The 27,762-nt window shown below is 33.8% G+C and overlaps 1 protein-coding gene across 43 annotated transcripts in view; it reads right to left on the reverse strand.

Annotated features, from left to right (window-relative positions):
• The window catches only part of STPG2 (sperm tail PG-rich repeat containing 2), a 523,536-nt gene that overhangs the window by 286,552 nt on the left and 209,222 nt on the right, over window positions 1-27,762 (reverse strand). For all 43 annotated transcript variants that reach the window (XR_013371292.1, XR_013371283.1, XR_013371282.1 and 40 more), the window contains one exon: window positions 20,812-20,971. Coding sequence is in view for 22 of the 43 variants with exons in the window: in XM_077882938.1 (XP_077739064.1) it covers window positions 20,812-20,971 (160 nt within the window). In the remaining 21 variants the exon portion in view is untranslated. The remainder of the gene's footprint in view (window positions 1-20,811; window positions 20,972-27,762) is intronic.

Here is a 27,762-nt window from a genome sequence, read left to right on the forward strand (position 1 = left end):
AATAATAAAAATAATCTAATAGATAAATAGAAAAGAGACATGGGAAGGCATGCTCAAAAAAAAAATCCAAATGACCAAAGAACATATGAAAAGTATTAAATTTCATTAGTCATCATAAAAATAAATAATAAAGCATCAATGAAATACTCCAAAACCAGAAAGGGTAAAATGAAAAAGACTGACAACACCACAGGTTGGTGAGATAGGGAAACAATTGCAACTCTCATACATTACTGGTGGGACTGTAAGTCATTATATCCACTTGGAAAGACTGTTGGGCAAGACCTATTAAAACTGAACATCCATCAGATACTATGACCCATAAACTCCACTCCTAGGTATATAAATGAAGAGAAATGTATATTTATATGCACCAAAAATATATGTACAATATTCACTATTAACAGTACTCATAAAAGCACTAAATTGGAAACAACCCAAATTTCCATCAGTAGTAAGATGAGTTAAGATGGATAAAGAAATTGTAATATGTTCTTTTTAAAAATATTTATTTTATTTTAGAAAGAGTGAGAGAGAGAGAGAAAGAAAGAGCACAGAAGACAGCAGGGAGAAACAGAGGAAGAGGGAGATAATACCAAGAAGACCCCCCCATTGACAGGAAGCTCGGGTGGCTCAGTGGTTGAGCATCTGCGGCATGATCTCGGATTCCTGGAATTGAGTCCCACATCGGGCTTCCTGCATGGAGCCTGCATCTCTCTGTCTGCCTATGTCTCTGTGTCTCTCTCTGTGTCTCTCAGGAATAAATAAAATCTTAAAGAAAAAAAAAAAAAAAAAGACTCCCCTTTGAGTGTGGTGCCTTATCCAGGGCTCATTCCCTTAACCCATGAGACCATGACCTAAGCTGAAACCAAGAGTCAGATGCATAACTGACTGAGCCACCCAGGAGCCCTTATGACACATTCCTATGTTGAGAATGAACTAATGATTGTCACCTGAGACAATATAGTTTATAGGCCATAAATCATAAGGTTGAATGAAAGAAGGTATACACAAAATAACCTTATTACTCAATTTACACAAGTTGAAAATAGTGAAAATAAAGCAATGGTGACAGAAGCCAGAATAATGATTAATGACTAGGAGAGAGTTAGGGGAGGGGTTAAGGATGTTTTTAATGTTCTGTTTCTTCATTTGATAATGGTTACATGGCCAGTTCAATTTATAAAAATGCACTGAGATATAAACTAATAATCTGTGTACTTTTCTATAATATTTTTAATGTAGTAATTTTTTATTAGTAGGTAAAGCCACAAGATTTAAGGTTTCATTGTTTCCTGGAAATATAAATTTGTTATTTTCATTATTACTTTAATATATTTAAAATAAAAATTATATGATACTCAAAATGGGTAAATGTGGATACACTGAACCTATGTTGGTATAATTTAGCTTTATGTATAAAAGGTAGATTTTTAAAACAGATTTTTAATATTATAACATTTCTTAGAATTCCATATTTCAATACAATACAAATCATTCTTTAGTGAAAAAAAACTGCACATCTAATCCCAAACTCAGAAATGAAAACTTTAAGCAACATGGATTAATATTTTAAAGGAATTATAATATATTCAGGTAACCAATGCTGACTCTTCAAAGTAAGGTACAAAAAAATCAATTTTTATCACTTGATATCTATTGCAATTAGAGAGCAGTGCCAAGTCACTGACACACTAATGGGTTTCAAAATATTTCAAAAAGAACAAGGAAATTGCTAAGTGTTTTAATTGAAATGCAGTTATAAGAAGTATAACAAATTGGATAATATAATCTTTCTGTAAAGCTACCATATAAAACTATCATAACATAGTGTTGAATTTTAATAAATTTACAGCATTATCTAGACACACTTTATATAACTTTATATAATTATCCTATATTGAACTATTTAAAAATTTTTATTATATTTTCTATTATAAAAAGAGTTGTCTTTCTGTGTTCCAAGTACCTGAATTCTAATTTAATTTAGAACAGTTGTATAGCATTTCCAAAGAGGAATGACTCTACAAAAGTAGACATGGCTTGCTTGAAAAGAATATTATATCTGACTGAAACATATTTTTCATTTATTCAATGGCAACATTATCCTACATGGAAATGATTACATTTAAAGTAGATACTACGTTTTCTAATTCATTGTGTATAAAATTAACAGTTACAAAATCATAATTTCTGACCACAAAGATTATAATTATATATAAAAAGTAGAACCACTTCAAGAATATCATAATCTTCAGTTTTCCTATCTCCCTTTATTCCCTTAATCTTGCCTTCTCATTATTTAGTTAATAATATTTTATCCTTTAACTCTCCTAATTTCTGTGATTATATTCCCTGGGCTTATAAGAAAACTCCCCTCTCCAACACACATATTTCTACCCTTTACTACCATCAACTAGGTCAAGAAAATCTATCTTCCTCCTTCCCTTCCCATCTTTCCATCCTTTCTTCCTATAATTCTCGCCCTATCCTACTGTTAATAACACATTGTTGTCAATAAAACCCTATCATATTGAAGTGGTATTTCAAAGACTAGCACAACCTGTGCCTCTTATTTAGATTTCTCTCAAACAACAAATATAGAAACTATAGTGAATATGTAACCAACCATGAATCTAGAGTAGTAGGTTGGCCAGTGACAGAGCTGAGTGTTACTCAGAATTAAAATTGTAACACAAGAAAGCTCATATTAACCACCATCCCAATTTCTTTTTCTTTCTCTCTTAAGAGTCACTTCCTCATAGTATATACTAAGGAAGGCAGTGTGAAAACTGTCTCATTCTTTTTTACATTCCCCACAGCATGGTGGGCACTTCATCTATTCCGAGGCTTGTAGGGGCTGGCGGTAAGGAGAGGTAATAAGGAGTTACTGTTTTGGGGTGTGTTTCTTTTTTGTTGTTGTTGTGTTTTAAAGATTATTTATTTATTTATTTATTTATTTAAGACAGAGAGAGAGAGAGAGAGAGAGAGAGAGAGAGAGAGAAGCAGAGACACAGGCAGAGGGAGAAGCAGTCTCCATGCAGGGAGCCTGACGCGGGACTTGGATCACACCCTGGACCGAAGGCAGTGCTAAACCGCTGAGCCACCCAGGCTACCCAGGAGTTACTGTTTAATGAGTAAAGAGTTTCAGTTTACAAGATAAAAAGAGTTCTGAGTATGGATGGTGGTAATGGTTGCAGAACACATGAATGTACTTAATACCACTAAACTGCACATTTAAAAATGGTTAAGATGATCAGGGTGCCTGGGTGGCACAGTCAGTTAAGGCTCAGACTTTTGGTTTCACCTCAGGTCATGATTTCAGGGTTGTGGGATGAAACCCCACATCCAGCTCCATGCCCCATGTAGAGTCGGCTTGAAATTCCCTCTCCCTCTCCCTTTCCCACTCATGCTCTCTTTCTCTCTCTCAAATAAATAAATTTTTTAAAAAATGGTTAATGAGGCACCTGGGTAAGTTTAGTTGGTTAAGCATCTAACTCTTGTTTTGAGTTCAGGTCATGATCTCAGGGTCCTGAGATCAAGCCCTGAGTCAGGCTCCATACTGTAGCACAAGTACACGTACACAGTCTACTTCTCTCTCTCTCTCTCTCTCTCTCTCTCTCTCTTTCTCTCTCCCCCTCCCAATCCTCCCCCTGCTGACATGTTCTCTCTCACTCCCTCTAAAATGAATAAAATTTGAAAAATAAATAAAATTTTAAAAATGGTTAAGATGATCAATTTTGTTATGTGTATTTTACCATATACAAAGCACTTAGAGACCTGTGTACTAACCGATAGTGTTCCAAACCATTAAAAAGAGGACAGTGTCATCCTATCCTTCATAGCCTTTAACTAACTCTAGAGATCATGCTTCTTTCTTTCTCAAGTATTAGGTTCTTGAGGGCATTCACTCTTGATAAAAACAAGTTCCATCAATAACAAATCTGAAATAACAACAACAACAACAACAACAAAAATAAGAATAAAAATCTGACCTGAGGTAAAGAATTCATGAATCAGGAATTTTTGTTTTGAAGTTTCATTTTGTTTTCCGGGGCAGGGAGGAGATTTGTTTTGTGAAGGGATATGTGGTTTGGTTTTTTAATACAAAGAAAAATGTCTTTGTAACCTCTTTACCTGTTCTTTTAGCTTTCTCAAAATCTTAACATGGTGAAAAGTGTAACATCAGTGACAGTGAGCACTAAGAAGGCACAACTGCGTAAATTTTGGCTTATTTTCCTTAAATTCTTCATATATTGTTAAGTCTTTCTCTCTAATCATAAGAAATTTTGATATACTTGTTGCCTTAAGATATAACTGCATATGAATCAAGACAATTTATGACTTTTACTGATTTCTTGCCCTATTCTTAAATAACATATGATATGAGCTAAATCACACTAAAGAAACATTCACTGTAGTAGAATATGCTATGATTTTTCATCATCAAATAATATTCCATGGACTTGTGTATTATGTCAAATAGTCTATCATTAGCCAACCGTTTGTTTCCGATGTCTTTCTATAATATAGATAATACTGTATTTAGCTTTTATAACCTTCCTTATTTGAAGAAAATAATATAACTCAAACATTTATGAATCCTGGACTTTCACGCTCATATATTAACTCATTTAATATATTTATTGGCTTATTTTTAAAAATAATATGTAAATTTTTGATACATTTTTTATATTTCCTTCTGCCTAAGTATTTTCCGTTTTTGCTTTTAAATTCCTGGGAGCAAAGAATATGTTTGTTCTACTTCCTTTATGTACCAATCTGAAAAACAATTTTTAAATGCTTTGTGCATGAAAAGCGTTATGAGCAGCCCATAGAATCCCAATAGACTGCCTCAAAATACTGATCATTCAGAGCCATACTGCAAACTGTGTAAGTAAAAATATAATAACTAAAATTAAGAATTTATGAGATTGTTGGGGGATCCCTGGGTGGCTCAGCGGTTTAGCGCCTGCCTTTGGCCCAGGGAGCGATCCTGGAGACCTGGGATCAAGTCCCACGTCGGGCTCCTAGCATGGAGCCTGCTTCTCCCTCTGCCTGTGTCTCTGCCTCTCTCTCTCTCTCTCTCTCTCTCTGTCTCTATGTCTATCATAAATAAATAAAATCTTTAAAAAAAAGAATTTATGAGATTGTTTACAAAAGCAGATTATACACAGAAGAAAGAATCAATGAACTGGAAGAGAAGATTAAATAAAATACCTACATGATTCATGGGGGGGGGGGCGGGAAGGATGGGAAATGAAGAAGAGATTATAAAAGAAAACAAAAAAAGGTATGTTTAGTTGGAGCTGAAAAGAAGGACCAAGAAGAGGAGGAGGAATGAGATAAAAGAGAAGGAAAGAAAGAAAGAAGAGTTTTAAAAAATGTAATATTTGAATATTTAATGAAAGAACTTTCTAAACTAAACGAAAAAAAAAGACATCAAGGCACAAACTCAAGAAGCACTATATAAATCTCTCAGGATAAATATACAGAAAAGCATACCTAGATACAACCTAAGTAGGTAGCCATGAATGGATGAATAGATAAAGAAGGTAAAAGTGCAATGGAATATTATTCAGCTATTTTAAAAAAACAGAAAATCCTATCATCTGCAACAACATTGAAGGCATTATGCTAAGTGAAACAAGTCAGACAGAGAAAAACAAATACTGTGTGTTATCATTTACATGGAGAATCTAAAAAAACAAAAAAACAAAAAAGTTAGTGATGATTTCTTCAGGAAAACATTCCTGAAATTTGGAATAATGAGCAGATACAGTATCATTTGTCCTTATATTATTCTCTATAAATCAAAATTCCCTTCATAAATAGAATAAATTATCTCATTATAGTCATATTACAATTTACATTATTGCATTTCTATATTGGCTGCCTCCTTATTACCTAGAGAATTATTAGACTACCAGGGTGAGAATGAGTAGAAGGCTTTAAGGTTTTCAAGCCCAGCTTCCCATTCTCCACAGAAATCTATCCCAAAGCATTCTGAGTAGAGAAATCATCCAGCTTATGCTTGCATAACTCCAGCAATAAGTAGCCTCCTGTTGAACCAACTTCCTCTATTAAAAGTCAAGTCTATTTGAATTTTTCTTATACTTCCCAAAACTTTCCAATGTTTTAGCTAAGACTTAATGTGTGTGTGTGTGTGTGTGTGTGTGTGTTTATGTGTGTGTATGTTTTGTAGGCTCCACTCCCAATGTGGGACTTGAACTTACGACTCCAAGATCAAGAATCACATACTCTACTCACTGAGCCAGCCAGGAATCCTGCTAAAACTTAATTTGATAAGCTTCATTCAGATTTGAAGGTCAGTACCAAAACAAAAAACAAAAAACAAAAAAGTCTTCCTAATGAATTATATCTACCAAGAATTATATAGTTGACCCTTGAACAATGCATGTTTGAATTGTGTGGGTTCACTTATACGTGGAAATCTTGCAATACAGGACTATAAAGGTATTTTCTCTATTTAATAACATCTTTCTCTAGCTTACTTTATTGTAAGAATGTAGTATATGATACATACAATATACAAAATATGTGTTAACAGTCTTATCAGTATGGCTTTCTGTCAACAGTAAACTATCAGTAGTTCAGTTGGTGGGGAGGGAATCAAATTTATGTACTTTTAACCGCAAATAGGGTGGGTGCCCCTAATCCCTGCATTGTGCAAGGGTCAATTGTATAAATGTATATATTTATAAAACAGTTATTTTCTCTTTCAAGTTTTACCATAAAATTTAATAAACAAAATGTTATTTTAATATTCTTTTGACAGATGAAATATAAAGATTTTAAAAGATATTGTGCTTTGAACTACTACAAATTTATATGTAATTATAAATTCACATGATTTGTCATAATTGTTGTAGTTAATATTGTAGCTACTATAGATGCTCTGAACCGGAAGTTGAAGCCAGAGCCCTCCGGACAGGAGCAGATGTCTCAGGAAGGATGGAGGAAGGGATTGTAAGCCAAGTGGGGATCAGAGACAGATCCTACATGTTCTCCGTGCTGTTCCAGTTTCAGTCCTGGCCCCATCTGCCCTTCAGTGGAATCTGGGGAGAGAGATCTCATGGGGAGTGTTTATGTTGTTCCCTTTCTTACAAAAGAGGACAGAGAGAAAAGCCTTTTTTGTCACTAAGCCAAGACTAAATTGAGAAGTAAAGAATGGAGGTTGTTTTCAAAACAAATAAAGGAACCTTGGAAGTTAAAAAAAAAAAAAAAAAAAAAAGGTAAAACCACTTTGAAAAACAATTTAAAAGTTCCTCAAAAAATTAAAGATAAAACTACTAGCCTAACTAGCAATTCTACTCCTGTGTAATTGCCCAAGAGAGATTAAAATATATCTACAGAAAGACTTGCACATGGATGTTCATAGCAGCATTATTTATAATAGTCAAAATTTGGAAACAACCTAAATGTCCTTCAACCAGTGAATGGATAGATAAATGTATACCTTCTTAGCTTACCAATATACTATAAACTATGCTTTGTAACCTTACTTTCTGAGTTTAAAAAATTTATATTAACAACTGTTCCTCTATCAAGGAGATATCTGCATTCCCATGTTTATTGTAGCATTATTCAAAAGAACAAAGATATGGAAACCTAAGTGCCCATCAACAGATGAATGCATAAAGAAGATGTGGTAGATATAGACATGGAATATTTTTTAGCCATGAGAAAGAAGGAAATCCTGCCATTTGCAGGATTGGACCATAAAGACATTATACTGAGGTAAGTGAAAAAGAGAAAGATAAATACCTTATGATATCACTTGTATGTGGAATCTAAAAAAAAAAAAAAAGCTGAACTTATAAAAACTGAGAATAAAATGATGATTGCCAGGGGCTGGAGACTGGGGGACAGGAGTGGTGTTGTTTATGAGTCCAAACTTACAACCAGTAGATGAATAAGTCCTGGAGATATAATGCACAGCATAATTATTATAGGCAACAATATTGTATTATAAGCATCAAGCTTGCTTAGTGACAAGATCTTAACTAATTCCCATCACAAAAAAAGAAGTGATTATATGACCTGATAAAGGTGGGACCTAATGCTACAATAGCTATTATAAAGCATATATAAAAGTATCAAATCAACCTTATGTTGTAACCTTAAACTAACATATGTCAAATATATTTCAGTAAAATTTTTTTAAAAGACCTGCTCATCCATTTGCCAATAAATTTATATATGATTTTGGAAACAACTGTAATATAGGGACCACTAATAGTGGAATTTTATTATAATTATCTGTGGATATTTTTCTCCCTTGCTAGATATTCGAGATTTGAGGACAAGGATTGAGTATTACTCCATTTTTTATAGCACAGTCTGAAAAATAGTATGTGCTCAAAATGTATTTTTTATAAAGAATTAACAGAAAAGTGAACCATCTTGATCTTATTCTTGTTTATACTATTTTTTGTGTTAGTATAAGCAAATTTTCTTTTCTTTTAATTACCTTTCAGTTTTCTCCCATATAAATAAGGACAGTGATCATTAACCCTAAGCTAGTTGTAATAATCCAGTAATATATGTGAAATGCTTTGAAAACCTGAAACTTTCACTCAAATACATCTATTTTCATCATTAATAATCTAAATTGAGCTATTTTCCTCTGTGTGGCTATTATATACCCAACTCTAATGTTCTCTCCCACCTTCTTAGAGGATTTCAGAACATGGATCATCTTATTAGTTACCCTATCAAATATTTCTAAGATAGTTTAATATTATTGTTAATACCCTTTCTAATCCTGGAGTTAACCTCACTCTTAATTCAACTTCAATTGTAGGCATGAATACATCTTCACTTTAGTAATTACATAGAATTTCAACTTCCTATTCTTTGGACTACATCACCTTTGAGACTTTTACTTAGTACTAACTTTATCTGCCTTCTTTTGTCTCCCTTCTCTGCTTAGAAATTGTTCTGATTATCTATTGCTGCATAAAAATCTACCCCTCAAAACTAGTGGCTTAAAACAACATAATCATTTATTTTGCTTAAAAATCTGAACTTTGGGGGGCTCAGGGCTGAGTGTCTGCCTTTGGCTGAGGGTATGATCATGGGGTCCCAGGATCAACTCCTGCATTGGGCTCCCCGCAGGGAACCTGCTTCTCCCTCTGCCTATGTCTCTGCCTCTCTCTGTCTCTCATGAATAAAAAATTTCAAAATTATCGTTAGTCATGACGTAGAGGAAAAAGTTCATCTCAGCAGCACAGCGTGTCAGCTGGGGCAGCCTGACTGGGGACTGGAGGTTCTGCTTCCACTTACACTCATAACGCTGGCTAGTCCATGCTGACTGTTGGCTGTAAGCTAGGCCTGGGGGCCTCATTTCCTTTTCATGAACCTTTCCCTGGCCGCTTGGTTTTATACTGGCAGGATGGCTAGTTTCAAGAGTAGTTATTCTGAGGGGACCATCCAGAAGTGCATGAAGTTTTTATGATTTAGCCTCAGCAGTCACATAGCAACCCTTTGCTACACTCTATAGGAGCAATATCAAAGGTCCACCAGGGATCTGGAAATAAACTCCAGTACTCAATGAGAGCACTGTCAACTCTGCACTATGTGAAGAACATGTAGGATGAAATATATTGTGGCAAAAACTTTGGAAACACAATCTTCCACAGTCCATTCTCTGGCTACATTTCACATCCCATACGTAAAATACTTTGAAAACTCCCAAATTTCATCCTATTGTGGCATAACTTGAAGTCAGAATCTCAATAAATTCTGCTTCAGATGTGGATGAGACTTCTCTGTATTAGTTCCTCTGTACAACTCTTTGAATATCATTCCTCTCCATCTAAAGGCCTTAACTTACTTCCGCACAGATATCCTTATACTAATGATAGAACAGAATAAGATAAAGGCTATCAACATTCAAAGGGAGAAAAACAGGAGGGACATAGCAGTCATAGGCTCATGGCATTTCAAATCCAGCAGAGTACATGCTGCCAGTTCCTATATTAGGGCCCAGTTCTAATTCCTAAGAGTTGTTCAATTTGATTCATGACTCTATTCTGTGGGTTTCTGGTTCTGTTCTTTTAAGTCATCCTTCTTTTTCCACAAAAGTAGGCATGTTTGCAACTAGGTGGTTTTTCAGCCAACTTCCTACCTACAGAAATTTCAGTGTCCAAGGGCCTCTTTTTATTTTATATACTGTGTCTATCCCTCTTAGTTCCAAGCTAATATAATTATTTTTTAAATATGTGGCCTCTTTGTTTTATCAATTTATAATTCACTCTAATATATAAAGCTACACCCATAAAATGTTTGAGATAAACTCACCTCTATATATTGTTTATATAAAATACACATATTGTCAATTATTCTTTACAGTTTCACACCATTTTCTACTTTAAGGCTATAACTCTACATCAGAATTTGATACTTTTATCATTTATGTTGTAAAATATTGTGTACCAGTCCTGTCCTACCCCTACTCCCTGCATACTTATTCTCTCTTCAAATAAAGCCTTTTCCATACTTTTCAAAATTCCTTAGTATCCAAAAAGTAAATAACCCCAAACTCAATATACTATGCATAGGATAATTTTGCCTGTAATATATGCTTATTAATAAATATGAAGGATGCCTGGGTAGCTCAGTTGGTTAAGCATCTGCCTTTGCCTCAGGTCAAGATCTCAGGGTCCTGGGATCCAGTTCCCCATCAGGATCCCTGCTCACCAGGGAGTCTGCTTCTCTTTCCCTCTCTCTCAATGCCCCTCCCTCCAATCCTGTGTGCACTCTCTCTCTTTCAAATAAATAAATAAATAAATAAATAAATAAATAAATAAAATCTTTAAGATAAATATGATCATTCTCAAATTATGCATAAGTAAGGAGAATTTACTTGAAATACAGATTAAGTGCCAAGTGAAACAAAATTTGAGGTGAATCCAATAAAATTAGTTCATTTTCAAAAATAACATTTCCATCATTGGTTTTTAGACAGAGAGAAATAAGGGGAGGAGCAGAGGGAGACAGAGAGAGAGAAGCTCAAGTAGCCTCCACACCCAGCATGGACCCTAATCTCATGACCCTGAGATCATGACCTCAGACAAAATAAAGAGTTGAAGACCTAACCAACTGAGACACTCATCCATCATTTTTAATAAATACAGAATCAACAAATCCTCAAAATTGATCTGATCTATTTTTGCCTATACTCAGAATTACCTTACATTTTATCATCCCAAAAGCACTTCCATTAGCTATAGAAAAACAACAAAAATTATGTATTTATTGCAATAAGTTAACAGTCCTTAGCAAGAGGGATAGACTGCATTTTGATGAACTCTATAGCATTTCTGAAGCCATAATTTTACAAGCCACTGAGAAAATAAATAATTAGTTTTCACACTACACTGATTTTTATATCAAGGGTATTACTTATGTTTATTGAAAAAGTAAACAAAACTACCTACATGGTATATGTTCAATTAAACTCTAAGATAGATTACATTTGTTTCCTGAAATAAATTGCTGTGGGAATGTGATGCAGAAATCACAATGCTATTTTCATGAGAAATTATCTATATTTTCTAAACAAAGTAAATCTCGGTACCTGTTGCATTCAGTCTTCAAATATTGTCTTATACACCACATATGTTGTGGAATCTTACATTCATTTAAATACTTGATTTTAATAAAAATTGTGCTTTAAGCTTCAATTGTTTTTCTTCATTTAAAAATCTTAAATTAATTTTTACTTATTATAAACCAATGTACATTCATCTAGTGGAGCCAATTAAAACAACTGAAAGTAAAACAAAATCTTTAACAAGTCGAAGTAGGTTACTTACATATTATTTTTTCAATGAGGCCTTCTCTGATAACATTCTTTGAAACTATGTTCAACCCACTCGGAACTCCCAATCGTCCTTCTCTCTCTTATTCCTCTTCATAGCATTTATAACTACCTGGCATTTATTCTTTTTTTTCTTTCTTTGCTTTTTTTTCCTTGTTCACTTTCATCTATCAATCTATTGATCTATTTTTTCTATTCAATTAAATATCTGATCCATTAAATGCCCACTAGACCTCATATTAAGCTCTATGAAACAACAATGCTTATATTTAGTTCAAGGCCCTGGAATAGTGGTGAATACATAAAAAGACCCTCAGTGCATGTTTGTTAAATGACTAATCAAATCAAATGAATCTTCTTGCCAGTTTTAAATATATATACCACTTAATATTTTTTCAAAGAACTCTATCCACTTGATGTATGAGAATTAACTAAACCCCATTTTCCTTTCATTTAAGACATTGTAAACTTTTCATTACTAGTGTTCTTTGATTAATTTCCTTAAAGCTTAAATTTGGGGTATATCATTAATTATTTCTGTAGGATAATCCCAGAAGTAGGATTTGGTGGTTAAATGGCATATATATTTGAAACATTATGTCAGCCTGCTTGAGAATCACTGATACCAACTTATATTTCCACCACACTGTATAAGAGTCTCCAGTTTTCCACACTTGATATTTTCATTCATTTTCTTTATAAATTTGCTGAGTATTTCCCTTCTCTAAATGTCCAAAACCAGGTCATTATGAATAATAAAGTAATGTTTAAGCATTTTTCCACTTAACAAAAATTTTACTTTACCTGACCTGGATCAATCACAAACTCATTTACATATCTATGAATTAAAATTTGGTGCAATAAGAGTAGATTGCTTTATAATGTGATGCACCTCATTTAATAATCTCTTCATTAAATTTTTCTAAAGTGTCTTCATTGGTTACACAACATTTAATGGTCTAAATTATACTTAATGCAAATATACTATTTCCCTCTTTAATTTAGATAATGAAAATACATTTTATCTCTCTTAAATATATGCAAAGACAAGACTTCATTTATGAGTAAAACACAACCACTTTCATGCTATTAAAAGTTCTAAACAATTTTAAATAAATAAATCACCATTAAATGTTGAGTGATTGAATGAATGCCCTATAAATTAATAAATCCCATAAGACTATTATTCATTTATCAACCAAACTCACAATTCATAATATATCATTTATCAACCTCAGTTCTTAACACTTTAACTACAAATGTAAAATATCTGCTAATCAATTTTAATTTGCCAATTATTCTATTTATAGGTAGAAAGATAACAATATACATGTTCTTTAAGTTCTGTAAGGGAAATCACTGAATTGTTAGTAATGTCATGACTCAAGAAATGAATTTGCCTATCATACTCTATAAATTGATTCAATTTTATAGTTTCACTTATGTGTATATGTATATAAACACATAACAACAGAAAATAATTTTATCTGACTTGTAAAGAATTAAACATAACCCCAAAAGGTCCTTTGCATTAGTATAAAAATAAAATAAAATTACCAATGCTTAAATGACAATAGGATTAAAATACTTCTTTTTTTTGAGTTTTTATTTATATTAACATAACTTGTTAACAAGTTAGTTAACATACAGCATAATATTAGTTTCAGGTATACAACTTAGTGCCTCAACACTTCCATACAACATCCACTGCTCATCACAACAAGTGCCATCCTTATTCCCTATCATCTACTTAACTCATTCCCCACCCACCTCCTCTCTGGTAACCATAAATTTGTTCTCTATAATTATGGGTCTGTTTCTTAGGTTGAATCTTTCTTTTTTCTCCTATGATTGTTTTGTTTCTTAAATTCCACAAATGAGTGAAATCATATGGTATTTATCTTTCTCTAACTCATTTCATTTATCATTATCATCTCTAGTTCCATCCACATCATTGCAAACAGCAAGATTTCATTTCTTTTTTACAGCTGAGTGATATTTCATTCTTTGTCCATTTATCAGTCAATAGATATTTGGGCTCTTTCCACAATTTGGCTATTGCCAAATAATGCTGCTATAAATATCAGGGTGCATGTACCCCTTTGAATTAGTGTTTGTATTCTTTCGGTAAATACCTAGTAGTGCAATTGCTAGGGTAGAGCATAGTTCTATTTTTATACTTTTTGAGGAATCACCTATTGTTTTCCAGAGTGGCTGTACCAGTTTGCATTCCCACCAACAGTAGAGAGATTCCCTTTGTCTACACCCTCACCAACACTTGTTGCTTCTTGAAAAAACACTTTTCTCTTAATTTAATTCTAAGATATGATATGGTATTATACATAGTATAAAAATTGAAATATAACCAACATAACTATTATCACTGTATCTTTTGATTATATGACAATAATTTTTTTAAAAAATCACAAGACTTTACACAGTAAGTTAGATGGTATTTTCAGCAAATGTTAGATGTAATTAAGAATTATAAAAAGAAATGAGTCATTCTCATTTTAGAGCAGAAAAATCATATTACTATGTCTATATTAAAAATAATCAAGAATTCTTTGTCATATTCATCAATAAAAAAAACCTAGCCTAAGTAAAAATCAATAAAAAATGAGGAATCTATTTAGAGAGTTGATTATATCACACCTGAATATCTTTTCCTTGATTGGATCAGTGTAAGAATTAGGACAAATGAAAGTTAATTTTCAATTACCAAAATGAAAGATGGATATTAATTGAATTGGCCTCAGTCACCTTATTGACTCTATATTCAAGACATGTTTTGGATGATATACCTTAGCAGATTAAAATCTAAAAGAATGAACAATTCAAATTATTACAATATCTGCACATGTCAGAGGAAATGAAATTTACACATCACAGTATCAGGTAGTACCTTCAGAAATCCACTTTTTTCCTAATATATTTATTATAGAGACATGAGGGATTTCTGCTATCATTTCTTTGAATTATAGGTTACCCTTTAGATTCGGGATACCAACCTTGATGGATTATTACTTTAACCAGTGTGATAAACTCTTTTCACTTAGAAGCTGTCTGGCTACTCTACAATTGTGTAGTGACTTGGACAGTCACTATGTCTTTGACTTCCAAATATTAACAGTCTTCATAATGAAGATATTCCCCTAACATAAATTCTTTCAGAAGCTAGTGTTGGCTTGACAACAAGAAGAAATATGTTTCATATTATAATAAGATTTTATACATCTAAGGAGCTTCAGAGCTTCTGAAAATGACTTTGAAACACAGTCTTGATGACACTAAACTCATATCTTGATGACACTAAACTCATATCTTTCAATAGTAACTCTGAACGTAAATGGGTTTAATAACCCCATCAAAAGGCGCAGGGTGTCAGACTGGATAAAAAAGCAGGACCCATCTATTTGCTGCCTACAAGAGACTCATTTTAGACAGAAGAACACCTACAGCCTGAAAATAAAAGGTTGGAGAACCATTTACCATTCAAATGGTCCTCAAAAGAAAGCAGGGGTACCCATCCTTATATCAGATAAACTAAAATTCACCCCGAAGACTGTAGTGAGAGATGAAGAGGGACAAAATATCATACTTAAAGGATCTATCCAACAAGAGGACTTAACAATCTCAATATATATGCCCCGAATGTGGGAGCTGCCAAATATATCACTCAATTAATAACCAAAGTGAAGACATACTTAGATAATAATACACTTATACTTGATGACTTCAATTTAGCGCTTTCTATACTCGATATGTCTTCTAAACACAACATCTCCAAAGAAAAAAGAGCTTTAAATGATACACTGGACCAGATGGATTTCACAGATATCTACAGAACTTTACATCCAAACACAACTGAATACACATTCTTCTCAAGTGCACATGGAACTTTCTCCAGAATAGACCACATATTGGGTCACAAATCGGGTCTGAACTGATACCAAAAGATTGGGATCGTCCCCTGCATATTCTCAGACCATAATGCCTTGAAATTAGAACTAAATAACAACAAGAAGTTTGGAAGGACTTCAAACACGTGGAAGTTAAGGACCATCCTGCTAAAAGATGAAAGGGTCAACCAAGAAATTAAGGAAGAATTAAAAAGATTCATGGAAACTAATGAGAATGAAGATGCAACCATTCAAAATCTTTGGGATGCAGCAAGAGCAGTCCTGAGGGGGAAATACATCACAATACAAGCATCCATTCAAAAATTGGAAAGAACTAAAATACAAAAGCTAACCTTACACCTAAAGGAGCTAGAGAAAAAACAGCAAATAGATCCTACATCCAGCAGAAGAAGATAATTATTAAAGATTCGAGCAGAACTCAACGAAATCGAGACCAGAAGAACTGTGGAACAGATCAACAGAACCAGGAGTTGGTTCTTTGAAAGAATTAATAAGATAGATAAACCATTAGCCAGCCTTATTAAAAAGAAGAGAGAGAAGACTCAAATTAATAAAATCATGAATGAGAAAGGAGAGATCACTACCAACACCAAGGAAATACAAACGATTTTAAAAACATATTATGAAGAGCTATACGCCAATAAATTAGGCAATCTAGGAGAAATGGATGAATTTCTGGAAAGCCACAAACTACCAAAACTGGAACAGGAAGAAATAGAAAACCTGAATAGGCCAATAACCAGGGAGGAAATTGAAGCAATCATCAAAAACCTCCCAAGACACAAAAGTCCAGGGACAGATGGCTTCCCAGGGGAATTCTATCAAACGTTTAAAGAAGAAACCATACCTATTCTCCTAAAGCTATTTGGAAAGATAGAAAGAGATGGAGTACTTCCAAATTCGTTCTATGAGGCCAGCATCACCTTAATTCCAAAACCAGACAAAGACCCCACCAAAAAGGAGAATTACAGACCAATATCCTTGATGAACATGGATGCAAAAATTCTCAACAAGATACTGGCCAATAGGATCCAACAGTACATTAAGAAAATTATTCACCAAGACCAAGTTGGATTTATTCCCGGGACACAGGCTGGTTCAACACTCGTAAAACAATCAATGTGATTCATCATATCAGCAAGAACCAAGAACCATATATCCTCTCATTAGATGCAGAGAAAGCATTTGACAAAATACAGCATCCATTCCTGATCAAAACTCTTCAGAGTGTAGGGATAGAGGGAACATTCCTCAGCATCTTAAAAGCCATCTACGAAAAGCCCACAGCAAATATCATTCTCAACGGGTAAGCATTTGGTAGCCTTTCCCCTAAGATCAGGAACAAGACAGGGATGTCCACTCTCACCACTGCTATTCAACATAGTACTGGAAGTCCTAGCCTCAGCAATCAGACAACAAAGAGACATAAAAGAAATTCAAATTGGCAAAGAAGTAGTCAAACTCTCCCTCTTCGCAGATGACATGATACTCTACGTAGAAAACCCAAAAGACTCCACCCCAAGATTGCTAGAACTCATACAGCAATTCGGCAGTGTGGCAGGATACAAAATCAATGCCCAGAAGTCATTGGCATTTCTATACACTAACAATGAGACTGAAGAAAGAGAAATTAAGGAGTCAATCCCATTTACAATTGCACCCAAAAGCATAAGATACCTAGGAATAAACCTAACCAAAGAGGTAAAGGATCAATACCCTAAAAACCATAGAACACTTCTGAAAGAAATTGAGGAAGACTCAAAGAGATGGAAAAATATTCCATGCTCATGGATTGGCAGAATTAATATTGTGAAAATGTCAATGTTACCCAGGGCAACTTACACATTTAATGCAATCCCTATCAAAATACCACGGACTTTCTTCAGAGAGTTAGAACAAATTATTTTAAGATTTGTGTGGAATCAGAAAAGACCCCGAATAGCCAGTGGAATTTTAAAAAAGAACACCATAGCTGGGGGCATCACAATGCCAGATTTCAGGTTGTACTACAAAGCTGTGGTCATCAAGACAGTGTGGTACTGGCACAAAAACAGACACATAGATCAATGGAGCAGAATAGAGAATCCAGAAATGGACCCTCAACTTTATGTTCAACTAATATTCGACAAAGGAGGAAAGACTATCCATTGGAAGAAAGACAGTCTCTTCAATAAATGGTGCTGGGAAAATTGGACATCCACATGCAGAAGAATGAAACTAGACCACTCTCTTTCACCATACACAAAGATAAACTCAAAATGGATGAAAGATCTAAATGTGAGACAAGATTCCATCAAAATCCTAGAGGAGAACACAGGCAACACCCTTTTTGAACTCGGCCACAGTAACTTCTTGCAAGATACATCCACGATGACAAAAGAAACAAAAGCAAAAATGAACTATTGGGACTTCATCAAGATAAGAAGCTTTTGCACAGCAAAGGATACAGTCAACAAAACTAAAAGACAACCTACAGAATGGGAGAAGATATTTGCAAATGACGTATCAGATAAAGGGCTAGTTTCCAAGATCTATAAAGAACTTATTAAACTCAACAGCAAAGAAACAAACAATCCAATCATGAAATGGGCAAAAGACATGAAGAGAAATCTCACAGAGGAAGATATACACATGGCCAACATGCACATGAGGAAATGCTCTGCATCATTTGCCATCAGGGAAATACAGATCAAAACCACAATGAGATACCACCTCACACCAGTGAGAATCGGGAAAATTAACAAGGCAGGAAACCACAAATGTTGGAGAGGATGCGGAGAAAAGGGAACCCTCTTACACTGTTGGTGGGAATGTGAAATGGTGCAGCCACTCTGGAAAACTGTGTGGAGGTTCATCAAAGAGTTAAAAATAGACCTGCCCTACAACCCAGCAATTGCACTGCTGGAGATTTACCCAAAGATACAGATGCAATGAAATGCCGGGACACCTGCACCCCGATGTTTATAGCAGCAATGGCCACAATAGCCAAACTGTGGAAGGAGCCTCGGTGTCTGTGGAAAGATGAATGGATAAAGAAGATGTGGTTTATGTATACAATGGAATATTACTCAGCCATTAGAAAGGACAAATACCCACCATTTGCTTCAATGTGGATGGAACTGGAGGGTATTATGCTGAGTGAAGTAAGTCAGTCGGAGAAGGACAAACATTATATGTTCTCATTCATTTGGGGAATATAAATAATAGTGAAGGGGAATAGAAGGGAAGGGAGAAGAAATGGGTAGGAAATATCAGAAAGGGAGACAGAACATGAGAGACTCCTAACTCTGGGAAATCAACTAGGAGTGGTGGAAGGGTAGGAGGGCAGGGGGTGGGAGGGAATGGGTGACGGGCACTGAGGGGGGCACTTGACAGGATGAGCACTGGGTGTTATTCTGTATGTTGACAAATTCAACAGCAATAAAAAATTAATTAATTTTTAAAATAAATAAATAAAAAGAAGAAAGAAAAAAAAAGAAACACAGTCTTATTAATCTTTAGTATTCTCATGAGAGCCAAGTAGGTGGCAAATATTTTCTGAATTTTATAAAATAGAAACTAATAAAACAATTAGTGTGTTTACTTGCCCTAGGCTAAATACTGAAATGATGAAACGTCACAGTGCCAATCCTGGCACCTAACTGAAATTCCTATACATTTCATCTACAATAATTTTTACGGAGAGAACAGTAAAGGGAAAGACAAAAAATAATCTTCAGAGAATATTAAGTTCAACATAATTTACTTCAAGAGACCCTGAAATGGACATTTATTTATTATTTGCTTGTGCTTAGTGATAGTTACCGTGATAGTACCAGAACTTCAAAGAACTAATTTCCTTGCACCATTCTGGGTGACTACATACTGAGTGTGGTCAGGGACACACTAAAGGTGTTTAAATTATACTTCATAACAAAGCTAAAACTTGACAAAATCAGCAATGGTACAGTAACTCAAGAGAAAAAAAAAGAAAATAAGAAAAATTAAATTTTGACTTAAAACAGACCTTTAAGTTGGCAATATACTTGATTTTTAAAAGACAATGAAAAACAAAGCAAGCTTCCGTGGATCACAGGCTCTCTGAGTATTCTCATTTGCTGATAAGTTGTATTCTCTTAATTTGGTTTTTCATCAAAAACCCATCGATGAGTTTCTCCATTCTGTTTCATTTTTTCTCTTCATATTCTCATAAAGAGTCTTTACAACAGTTTGGTTGTTTAGTGGCAATACATTTCAAAATTATTGTTGAAAACTATTGTTCCTATTTCCTATCTGGTTTTCCTGTGTGAAATAACACACTTACCTGATTTATCCTCATTACCAAGGAAGTTATTGCATTCATTTTAAGTCTAAGAACACTATTACTAGTAGCTAAACTAATTCCAATTTTTTTTTAAGATTTTATTCATTTATTTACAAGAGACACAGAGAGAGGCAGAGACACAGGCAGAGGGATAAGCAGGCTCCATGCAGGAAGCCTGACATGGGACTCGATCCCGGGACTCCAGGATCATGCCCTGGAGCAGTCTATAAACTGCTGAGCCACCCAAGGGTCCCCAAACTAATTCCAATTTTAAAACTCAAAATTGCTTTTGGAATTTTTACCCCCCCCCCCAAATAAATGTTTATCTTTTATATGGATGTTTTCTTGATACTTGAGAAAAACTAAAATAAGTCTGTAAGACTAACATGATGTGTATCTTGTACAAGACTGATCTTACAAAACACAATAAAGTGCCTTTCTCCTCTAACAATGTAGCATTACTAAGAATTTTGGGTTTTTCTCTAATGGAACATGAATGTATTAGTTTTAAGTTAAAACTGGTAAGGTTGTCTTTGGTGAAGTTAAGAGACATAAAACCCCAAACACATCTTACAGTTGAAAAAAAAATCTAAAATCTTTCACTGAATAAGCAGACTTTTTTTCATCCTGTACATTTAAAAGAGGGATGGTAAATATAAAGGTATGTTTATAGTTGTCTATTTTTATAATGGAAACCTTTCCATAGCTTTCAAAAAATAAAAAATGTTTGTACTTACCTGGCCCATCAGTCATTTTCTCCAGGCACCGAGGAGTTGTGCTAAGAAAGGAGGCATGTTTCAGTTTAGCCACAAAACTACGAGGTGCCATGTATTTATGTTGAACTTGGGACATCTCATATGATTTCTGAACATTATAGCTGCCAGGTGCTGGATTATCCTGAAAAGGATTTCAATGGATGAGCATAAACATGTCTTACATGGAAAATACCTAAGACTATGTAGCATAGATGATCACACTAAGCAATGGCATAAATGGAAAAAATATTAATATTCTCTTAATCATTAAAAATAAGAAATTTAAAACAGTGTCCCTAAATTTATGCCCTTCTAATAAGACTGTGAAGTCCATAAATTTGCTTATCATAATTTAAGGTAAAATAAATAGAATTATAAAACTTAGGTCCATATTCTCAAAAAAATAGGTTTGATGAAATACATCAAGTTCTCACTTTCAAATTTCACAATGAAAATCAAATTTCATACAGAAATGAGGGGCACCTGGGTGGCACAGTCAGTTAAGCATCTACCTTCAGCTCAGATCATGACCCCGAGGTCATAGGATTGAGCCCCGTGTCAGGCTCCTTGCTCAGTGGGTACCCTGCTTCTCCCTCTCCCTCTGCCCCCGGCTCCTGGTCTCTGTCTCTCTCTCACTCTCTCTTTATCTCAAATAAATAAATAAAGTATTTAAAAAAATTTCATACACAAGTGAGAGTAATTATTTGTTTTCATAAGCACCAAAACTATCCCTGCTATATGGTTCTTTGTGAGTGCACTTTACTTATTCTACAAATGAGACTGCTTATTTCATTTTTAATAGATTCCAATTAAGTTAAAAGGCTTCTCCATTCATCATTTATGGCTGTTTATGTGCTCTACAGTTACATTAACATTTTTAATCAACATAAACCACATGGAAATTAATAACTTTAATAATATTTCTAAACTCAATTAAATATAAAATATCATATATTTGTTATACAATTAATACCTGTAAACTATTAGCTAATTATTTCAATGAAAAAAATTTTAATCATTTTCCTCATATTATTTTAAAACATTTTTAAAATATATTGTATGTAACATATCTGTTCATTTCTATTACGTGTAAAAACCAAAGTTTTCAAGTTTTAGTGATTTTTCTGGTAGGCAGGAGACTCTTGTGGCTGATTGTGTAGACTCAAACACTAGACTTCTTAGGTTTCAAATATCTGTTCCCTATTCTTACTATTCTACAAAAGTGAATTTTAGAAAACAAGACTGAACTATCAGGGTCTGGGCTGATAGGGAAGTATTTTAATGTTTCAAATAAGTCAAACATGTTTGGGTACTGAAAAATCATACTTTTAAAGTCCATCTAGGAGCCATACTTTATAAAACATACTTTCTCTTGTTTTTCATACTCTTATTACCACCCTCAAGCATACGCCAACATTATCTTCTACTTCCAAAGAATCACTAAAAACGGTAAGGGTACAAGGGGAGAAGATTCTTACGCATTTTCTGGTTTAAGTCCTGTGTCAAGCGCCAAATGCCACAATCGGTAAGTCAACTAAAAAATGTCAGCAGTTGTTTTCTTCTTGCCTGAATCAACGGAGTATTTAGTAAGGGTAGGCTGAAGATATGCAATGACAGTAGCAGCTCCAAAGATGACTTCTGGATCTTTTGGGGCTGCTTCCGTGGTATGTGAAAGTAAAGTGGAAGACAGTGCCAAAGCACAAAGAAATCGTGAGCACACACAATATACTTAGAGTGTTTAGGAAAGCTTTTTTTGCAAAGATCTTGATTACCCTACCTATACATTTTAATTTTCATATCTAAAGCTATTATGGTTACTGCTTCCTTAACACCCTGCCTGGCATCATGACTATTCCTTTTTCCAGTGCCCAGCTTATATATGATTCATGGCGTTGACTGCTGCCATACAGAAAACTTTTTTTTTAAATGCCTTGAAGCAAAGATAATAAACTTCATCAGTGATCAGTTTTCTTAAAAAATCGTGTTCCCATCAAGGAAAATTCATCAAACTAGTGACCCTAAATTTCAGTAGATTCACAATGTCCTCCACCAAGTGAAAATATACTACCCTTGTTCATGATCAGCGTATTTACACTTTTCTGAAAACATATCCCATGCTTTTGTCCTTTATCAATGCTTCTAAGCTCTTCTTATTCATCTTCCATTCTTATTTTCTCTGACCAAGAGATTGATATTTCAAGTCAATTTCCTAGGCAGGAAATAGTTAATAAGACAAATCTGAAACACTGCTTAATAGCAATTATTTAAACAATACCTATAGGTGGTACCCTGCATATCATTTCAGGGAAAAAATGGTATGTATAGGTAAGATCATCAAATCTTTGGCTGATCCTTTATAGAAATAGGAAAGGCATATGATGAATAGATATGATAGACATTTCTTATGCCTTTTTTTTTAACCTAGAATTTCTATCCTTTTCCTGTGTTTGGAAAATTCCACATACTTCACAGCAAGATCTGAGTCCTGGCACAAAAAGTAAAAATGCCTGATTCCTATCTTCCTGGTCTAATTTTTTAGCTAGAACATGAATCTAGGTCATCGGCTTAAATGACAACCTTTGAACTGGCAGCCAGTTACTTAAAGAAACACAGTGCATTAAAAATTCCATTCTAGTGTGGGGCTGACAGTGCTAGAAGCTACGTCCAGCTCCCAGAGGCAACAAGAACAAATAGAGATTGAGGGAAAACATAAAATGTCTGATGAAATAAAAGCTATGCCTCAATGCAAATTAAAGGTAAATCTAAGGTGTCCTGATTTCATCTGGGAAATCTAGGCTCTGTCTAAAAATGATATAATCAAAGAATTAAAACAATTGATGTATGTGAAATTCTTAGAATGTATCTGATACATAACAGGCACTAGTGTCCCCTTTCTATTGCCATCATTAGCATTAGCATTATTATTTCTATTAGATGTGAAACTACATGTAACCCTCAGTGATACGTATCTTCCTTCCCCAGGGAGATGTCAACTGGATATTTAAAAGGAAAGCTTTTGGTATTTTAAGCCCCAAACAACAACAATGAAAAGTAGTTAAGTTGTTAAGAATCACATGAAGACAGTATCCCAGGCAGTTCAATAATTAAAAAAAAAAAAAAAATCACTAGTTTCAACCAGCCTCAAAGTAAAGCATGTCATTCCATTTATGTTTTGGAAAAACTATTTCACACACTTTATAATTTTATTCAATTCTGTCAAGCCAGTTGAAGCCCCTGAAAAATTTCCCATGCCCAAATACAAGATACTTCACAAATTTTGAACTTGAATGGGGTAGGAAGCTAAAGAGTAAAGGTCTCCAGTGATACACTTCCAGAATACACCACTCTTAGCTTTGCAGTGGTTGTTACATTTGCAATCAAAGGTTTCAGTTATTTGTTTAATATCATCACCCCCATAGCTATGTAGAGTTCTTGAAGATTGAGAAAGTATTGTTTCGTTGATCAATGTATCTTCAGTGATGGCAAGTGCCTTGCACACCGTAAATGATTGATGAATATTTTTTAATCAATGAGTAAACATATGAGCTAAAGAAAGAGTGAATGAATCTATCAGTATCTTGAAGCCTCCCCTCCCACCTTTGGCCTTATCACTGAACTGCCCTAAAACAGTAGGGCTGACATAATGTCTTAAAAGTATTTAAAAAAAAAAAAAAGTATTTTCAACCCCTATACTGCTTAAATTTGTCTCACATCTAAGCAGTTCTATATTAAATGTGTGCTGGGTAAAGATTGTTCAAGTACTGCCTTCCCTAAAGATGTTCTTGTTTCTAAAAATAGGTGTAACTTATATCAGCAATGATGCAGAAGTACGGATATGCTCATTCATACTGATCAAGGACTAACTTTCATAAAATCATTAAGTATTTGAATTTGGTTAATATTTTACGTAAGATGCATTTACTTCTATTTGCTATCAAAAAAGTAGACTTTTACTTTTGATGCTTGAGCTTTACATGCCCACCTTTGACATTGGTTTTGTTGAAAAAAATGTATATCTTAGCATATCAGAGTAAAATACATGAACAGAAATGGCCTAGGTAACCTTTCTTTTCCTGTAAATGCTAATGGTACTGAGGCAGGGGGAAAAAATTATTGCCAGTCATAATAGCTCTAATTGACATAATATCATTTCTTCAGAGTTTTATCAACTCAATACAATTCCGGAAGTTAATTCTTTTGTAAGTTGAATGGGAAAAGAAAGAAAGTTAATGTAAGTGTTGTTTTAAAAAAGAACACAATTGTCTCTAGAGCCAGCCAGACAGATTTGGATAAGGCACTAAAAATTATCTTGAAAACTTAGAATATTTAAGAGGTAATTTTGATGAATTTGTGGGATTTGTGAGGGATGTGTGAATGTGAATAGCAGAGTTGTGAAAATTTCCATTAACTCTAGAGAAATGTCTACAAGTAAAATTCTAATCATTTTATTATGTTCAAACTTTTTGAAATCAAATGACCCCTATTATCTATTATGCTCAGTATGGCAAGAATTACCCCTTAGACAAAAAGAAGGATCATTTTAAGGTAGTACTCCTGAAATATCACAAAACTTGAAGTCAGAATTGCTGGGTTATGTTCATAGCCTTGTTTTTAGCTGCAAGGAGGCCTTCAAAAACCTCACTTACTCATCCAACTCCCTCTCACCAAGAGGTAAGCTGAAGGTCATGTTCAGAAATATCTAGTGAGTCTCTTGCAAGAGATGTGCTTCTCCTTTCTCTTCTTCCTATGACATTGGCAGTAAAATGAGTCATAGAACTATTCATATTTGGAAGTTGCCTCTCCCACAGTAAGCTAAGAGAAGATAGATGATCCAGGCTTTCTTTCTGTAAGCTAAAAATATCTTAGCATCTATTATCTATATCTAAAATATAATATGATTATATGCAAAGAAGAGTAGAGGTGATGACAGGAATAAACTATGAAAAAGAGAGGAGAGAAAGCAAGGTAATTATGAGAAAGGAGTTGCAATGACAGGAACTGAACATTGTCTACACAGAGAGATAAAGAGCTCTAGCTATTTATCCATACACAAAAATAACTGTTTTCCATGTTACAGTGCATAGTTTATAGGTCTCAATAGCAAAAGGCATATTTTGCACTGAAACAAAGGAAACCAAATTATCCTCCCTTGATGTTCCTATAAATACCTTTTCTAATGAATGAAACATACTTTAAATATAACATCTCCTTCCATATTTGTAGTGCTTATAGAGTACTAAAGAATTGTTCAAGTTAGTTTATACTTGGTATCAAATTTAATAGCACAATTTTAGTGACACTAAACGTTTCTTGATTGAATAAAGAAACAAAACAAGCAGAATAAAACATTGGATGGAAAAACTTTGAGGATCCAATCTCTGTTTCCAAGAGTCATACATATAAAGGTTATAGCCATCTAAAAACATCCAAAATATCTTAACTTCATGGGGAATCAAGAAAATGATCATCTGAAATAATGCTAATATCCTTACTTCTTCCTTTCCTTTCTTTTGAAAATTTTAGAATATTGTTCTCCTGTACCATAAACAAAAAGCTACTTAAGTGATACTGTTTTTAAATGCTACACTATTGTAGTTTTTGTCTAACAAAAATGTACTGAGTCTTTTTTTTTTTTTATATACTGAGTCTTTACTAAGCACTGGCACGAGTGTCCATTCCTATTGAAGATGATAGACTCTGAAGCTATGTTGTCTGGGTTCAAGCCCTGACTCATCATTTTTGCTAATCATATGGCCATGGATAAATCTTATGTCTCAATTTCCTTATCTGTAAAATGGGAAAAATATTAGTTCCTACCTCGAAGGCTTGTTGTTAGGATTAATGAGTTAAAATATGTGGAACAGAGAGAGTCAGGTACATAGGTGAGCACTAGATAAATTTTACTTATTATTACACCTCATTATAAATAATGACTTCCTAATATATCAGGTATTTGGAGGATTCTGGATTTCTCCCCAAATAACTACTCAAGGATTATCTGAAAGTAATATATTCTTCAATGTCGGAGTTAAATTAATCTTAGAACATGCAGTTTAAAAAAAAAATCAGTGAATCTGTTTCAAATGACAAAAAAGCACAAAGACTGACATAAAATTGTAACTTGATTATGAATGAAATATAATTTAACAAGTATCTTTATTAGACATGAAAAAATAAAACTCAGAAGAGTCCTCTATCATTTATTCACATTTTTAACAAAATGTCATGCTTAAAAAAAAGCAACTCTTTTCCCCACATGTATCAAGGAGAAGAATTCTTTTTAAAAAGTATTCTTTATTAAACAATTTTAAATGTTTTTGTTAGAGTTATTGGAATTATACCATTCCAACATATTAAAGAAAATGTAAATTTTCTAGTCCTGGTTATGCTTTTCCAGAACACAGTTACTTTCAATAGCTTAAAGATACAACTACCTTGAAAAAGTGAATTTCTGATTTATATAGTCCATATTCATGCCTGTAGTATAAAAGGGGAAGTCAATTAAACATGCACAAAAGCATACGAAAAAAAAGACAAGGATAAGAGAAGGAAAAAAAAAAGTTCATGGTTTCAGTTTAGAAAAGCATCTAATTCATATCTCTCTTGAAGCCATTCCAAATTTGCCAGAGAATTCATTGGAAAAATTAAAAAGAAACACACAAACACACAGCAAAATGAAATGAACAAAAAAAGTTAACAAAACTGAAGGGCCACTATAGATCATCTTTGATGTAATCAGTTATTGTTCTACTGTCCCTTCTCATCACTATATTACAGTCTCATTGTAAAATGTGAAATACAAAGTAAAAAAGGAATTCTATTACTCTGTTACTTTAATCAGCCTTCACCAGTGAACATTTAACTCATTTCCATTTTTGCAGTGTTATAAACAATGACATAATAAATGAAAACATATGCATATATGTTTATGCA

Source organism: Canis aureus, chromosome 33 (assembly GCF_053574225.1).
Source record: "Canis aureus isolate CA01 chromosome 33, VMU_Caureus_v.1.0, whole genome shotgun sequence".
Lineage (NCBI taxonomy): Eukaryota > Metazoa > Chordata > Mammalia > Carnivora > Canidae > Canis > Canis aureus.